General features: G+C 50.4%; 2 protein-coding genes across 2 annotated transcripts in view; both read right to left on the bottom strand.

Moving 5' to 3' along the window:
- efcab6 (EF-hand calcium binding domain 6) overlaps window positions 1–5000 on the bottom strand; it is a 33428-nt gene that overhangs the window by 5103 nt on the left and 23325 nt on the right. The window contains exons 17-20 of the mRNA XM_060051058.1: window positions 2827–3403; window positions 1958–2072; window positions 1471–1598; window positions 157–386 (exon numbers count right to left, since the gene is read on the bottom strand). Of these exons, the coding sequence (XP_059907041.1) occupies window positions 157–386; window positions 1471–1598; window positions 1958–2072; window positions 2827–3403 (1050 nt within the window). The remainder of the gene's footprint in view (window positions 1–156; window positions 387–1470; window positions 1599–1957; window positions 2073–2826; window positions 3404–5000) is intronic.
- Window positions 1–5000, bottom strand: part of LOC132455655 (sorting and assembly machinery component 50 homolog A-like) — a 59441-nt gene that overhangs the window by 37291 nt on the left and 17150 nt on the right.

The raw sequence follows: 5000 nt of genomic DNA, 5'->3' as shown, positions 1-5000 counted from the left end.
TATCTTGTCACCAATGAGCTCACAGGGAGATATTCTGAAGGTCTGCTTCTATGATGACCCTTGTTTAGTAAAATGTACAGAATAAAGGTCAAACATGATCCTGATTGTGACGGGACGCTGAGAGGGTTATGAGTCAGACGTTCACTCCCTCCGTACACGTTCATGGTTCCCAGGCTCCTCCCCCTGGCCCCGGCCTTCTGGAGGTTTTGGCGGAGGTGCGCGCGGGGCAGTTTGGCTCCGGGCTGCAGGCCAATCAGACGAAGCAGGCGCTGGAACTCTAGCTCGCTGGCGACCAATCCGAGGCTGCGGATCGTGTCTCTGAGGTCAGCGGCGTCCACCATTCCGTCGCCATCCGCCGTCCTCATCTTGAACGCCGCCACGCCGTCCTGATTGGTCCGATTCAGAGCTGGACGTTAGCGAGTGAGACAAATTTATTTAGCATATTTTTGAACAAGCTAAATGCTTAAAACCGCAGTACGACTCGAGAGTAGAGAGAGAGAGAGAGAGAGAGAGAGAGAGAGAGAGAGAGAGAGAGAGAGAGAGAGAGAGAGAGAGAGAGAGAGAGAGAGAGAGAGAGAGACACCATCGTCTGCCTAGGAACGATACTCTTGTTTATTGTCTTTTTATTGTAGTGTAGAATAATAAACAAAAATTAAACGTAAAACCCAGTTTTCTTTACCATTAATTATAATGACAAAGTATGCCTGATATCAATGTATTGGAAAATGTTGTTTAGAATATTTATTTATGGAAATATAAGTGGTTAAGGGGTACATTAAAAACCATGGTCCAGATTTACAAAACCTTAAAGTTAATTGGATCAAGGTGCATTCATATATGACCCGCCACTAGGGGCAGTACATCCACATTTCTTTAAGAAATCTGTTCCTCCATAAGATGTGTGTGTACCAAATAAACATGTTATGAATATGAGCCTTTTAGTCAACAAAGACTAAAGAGGAATAATAAAATAAAATAAAGGAAACTGGAGGCAGAAGGTGAATGAATACAATGTGGTGTCAAAGAAATGAGGAATCTTGAGGCGAGTGTTCGTAAGAGGACTTGAAGAAGAAGTGCAAAACTTTGATTATTTCAATTTCAAACCAAAAATCCCTTATGAAATCATCTTGAAACAAATAAAACACACACACACACACAAACTGTCTCACACTGACACTCAGAACCACACACTCACAAACACAAACAAGAAAATCCGCACAAACACAGAGACACACAGCCACACCAAGACATACACACACACACACACACACACACACACACACACACACACACACACACACACACACACACACACACACACACACACACACACACACAGAGGGAGAGACGCAGAGAGTGAGAGAGAGAGAGAGAGAGAGAGAGAGAGAGAGAGAGCAGAAAAGAGCGGAACAAGGATCGGAAACTAAACAACCAACGAAAGGTGCGGAGAGCGGCCATGATGCTGCTCACCGCGCGGTCGTCGGCCATCTTGGCCCTCATGAAGGCCAGGCACTCCTCGGCGGACAGGGAGTGGGGATTGTTGTGTTCGTCGCCATGGCGACCATCGCCATTTTGTTTCACGGCCCCGGATGAGAACTCTGTGAAATGATAAAAATCACAACAACAACAACGTAAGAACAACTTTCAATCAATCGCAAATGTCCAAATGCAGACAACGTCGGTGAGAAGGAGGCAGCGTTGAGTTGTTTGTCAAGCGTTTGTCGTGAAACGCATCGCCAGACGTTAGCATCACAACACCGTGTTAGTGCTGTGAGCTAGTCCCTGTTTAGCCACACTTCTGTTCAGCAAACAGATTGCTGCTGCTTCTGGTCACAAAGTTCTATCCCAATCCACTCACTCCCTCCCTCTCTCCCTTTCTCCCCCTCTCTCCCTTCTTCTCTTCTCCTCTCCTCCCTCCCTCTCCCCCCTCTCCCCCTCCCACTCCCTCCCCCCTCACCTTGGTAGCGGTCCAGTAGAGTACTCTGGTCCAGACGGCCTTGTCTGAATCCCAGCAGTCTGGTGACGTGGAGGAAGTGACCGTCCTCCAGCACCACCCAGCTGTCCTCCAGGATCTACATCGTCATAGCAACGTCACAGCACCATCACTACACCATCACTACACCATCACAACCCCGTCACTACACCGTCACAACCCCAACACCGTCTCAACCCCGTGTCAACACCGTCTCAACCCCGTGTCAACACCGTCACAACCCCGTCACAACCACAACACCATCTCGATTCCATCAAAACACCTTGACAACATCATAACCACACCATCTCATCTCCATCAAAAACACCTCCACAACCCCGTGACAACCACAACACCATCACAACCACAACACCGTCACAACACCGTCTCAGCACCGTCCCAACACCATCACAACATCGTCACAACACCGTCACAACACCGACACAACACCGTCTCAGCACCGTCACAACACCGTCCCAACACCGTCACAACATCGTCACAACACCGACACAACACCGTCTCAGCACCGTCACAACACCGTCACAACACCATCACTACACCATCACAACACCATCACTACACCATCACAACACCGTCCCAACACCATCACAACACCATCACTACACCATCACAACACCATCACTACACCATCACAACACCGTCCCAACACCATCACAACACCATCACTACACCATCACAACACCATCACTACACCATCACTACACCGTCTCAGCACCGTCACAACACCGTCACAACACCATCACTACACCATCACAACACCGTCCCAACACCATCACAACACCATCGCTACACCATCACAACCCCACCCAAAAAGCCCTTTTGACCCTCCTGACCTTCCGTAGGTCCCTCTGGCTGAGGGTCCCGTCCAGGGAGGGCAGGGCGATGGCCTGGATGCGCGCGGCTAGCGTGGTGCCGCGTCGCTCAAGGCGCTCCCACACCCTCCTGAACACGACCTCCAGGAGACCCGGCACTCCGGCGCCCCCCGGGGACCAGGTGGGGCACTGCGGGGGGCTGGGGGCTGGTCCACCATGGCCTGGTCCAGTGAGGTCTGCTTCTACGAGGTCCGGGCTACCACGGTCTATGCTACCGTGGTCCGGGCTACTATGGTCTGGTCCGAAGTGGTCCAGTCCAGTGAGGTGTGTTCCAGTGAAGTCTGGTCCACGGGGTTCTGGACCATTGAGGTCTGGTCCAGGGAGACCTGGCCCGGTAGGGTCTGGCCCAGCGAGGTATGTACCTATGAGGTCTAGGCTACTTTGGGCTAGTCCATTGAGGTCAGGGCTACCATGGCGTCGGCTACTACGGTCTGGTTTAGTGAGGTCTGGTCCTATGAGGTCTCCTCCAGTGGGCTCTGTTCCAGTGAGGTCCAGTCCACAGTGGTCTTGTCCGATGAGGTCCGGGCGTGGGCTCCCTCTGTAGGGGAGACGGTGGTGTTAGCAGCCTGGTTCACTCTCCTGTTCAACACCAAGACCCCCCTACAGGACGTCTCCCTCGTGACTTAACCGGTCCAGGGAGACCAGCTAACGAGCCGCCCGTCACCATAGATCATAGGAAACCTGAACTCTCTGAACGTTCTGTTCATCCTCATCGAATAATCTGCTAATCTCTAATTAAGTAGGTATCTACAAACCTACTTAATATGGTTTAAGATATAGATCTCTCTCTCTCTCTCTCTCCCTCCCTCCCTCTCTTCCACACTCTCTCCCTTTCTCTTCCTCTCTCCCTCCCTCTCTCTCTCTTACTCTCTTTCTCCCTCTATTTCCCCCTCCCTCATTTTCCCTCTGCAACCCCTCTTCCTTTCTTCCTCTCTCTCTCCCTCTCCCCTCCCTCCCCCTCTCCCCATCTCCCCACCTCTCTCTCGCTCCCTCTCTGTCTCTCCCTATGTCTCTCCCTCTGTCTCACGCACTCTCTCCCCCGCCCTCCCTCTCAGCATATGGAAACTAAACATTAAGCTGCCAATTTGGTTTAACAAGCCTAACATAAACAAAGGAAAAAGGCAAAGTTCCATAAAAAAGGTGAAATTCAGTACGGTAGAAAGATATGGTAATGAGGCTGATAGAAGTGAGTTTCTCTTGCCATTACAGTAACATCTCTCTCCTTCTCCCACATACACACACACGCACGCACGCACGCACGCACGCACGCACGCACGCACGCACGCACGCACGCACGCACACACACACACACACGCACACAGTAGTGCAGCCCTTGTCGTTGATTGCTGACTAAACATTTCAGTAAAGTTTCGAGGCTTCCAAAGATAATGACTTTTTTATTTAATGTGTTGAAAGCTCAGCTTGACTACATTAACATTTACCTGTTCCCTCTATTAAAGAAAACAAGGTGTGTTGGAAACTCAATTAAAACCTAACAAGACACAGCAGCAGAATATGTGATATGTTGCGTTTGTGTTTGGCTAATCACTTCAAAAAAAGACCACATCTATTCTTATTGTTTCTAAACTTTTAAGCTGCAAACTTTACCAAGTCCACCAGTAACTATGTTACAGGATATTATGCTATCTTCATGTGTACCTGTGTGGCTACTGTATGTGTGTTTGAGTGAGCGAGTGAATAGAAGAGTAGAGTGTGTGAGAGACCGAATAGAGCAGGGGTGCCCAACCTTTTTTGACCCAAGATCTACTTTTCAAGTAGCCAACCTCCCGAGATCTACCAGCATACCTCCCTTCAAGCGGGGAGGGGGGGGGGGGGGGGGGGTAGAGAACAATTGTTGACGGGACGGGGACGGGGGGGGACGGACGGACGGACGGATGGACGGACGGATGGACGGACGGACGGGTTGTATCGTGAACCTACGGACTTCAGTGGGGGTTTCATTCCGTCTGCGCACGGTACCTTCTCAACGATAATCAATGATCTTCCTCCCACTCAGGGTGAAAATGGTAGGTCTTAGCTCGTTTCCCCTCAGCCATGCCAACGTTTAGGAGTGTGTAACTACTGTTGACGGCTTTCAACTGCTGTTGACAGCGCATGCGCTACCGCGCGTATAT

Source organism: Gadus macrocephalus, chromosome 4, assembly GCF_031168955.1.
Source record: "Gadus macrocephalus chromosome 4, ASM3116895v1".
NCBI classification, from domain to species: Eukaryota; Metazoa; Chordata; class Actinopteri; order Gadiformes; family Gadidae; genus Gadus; species Gadus macrocephalus.
This window is presented reverse-complemented; position numbering and strand designations above follow the sequence as displayed.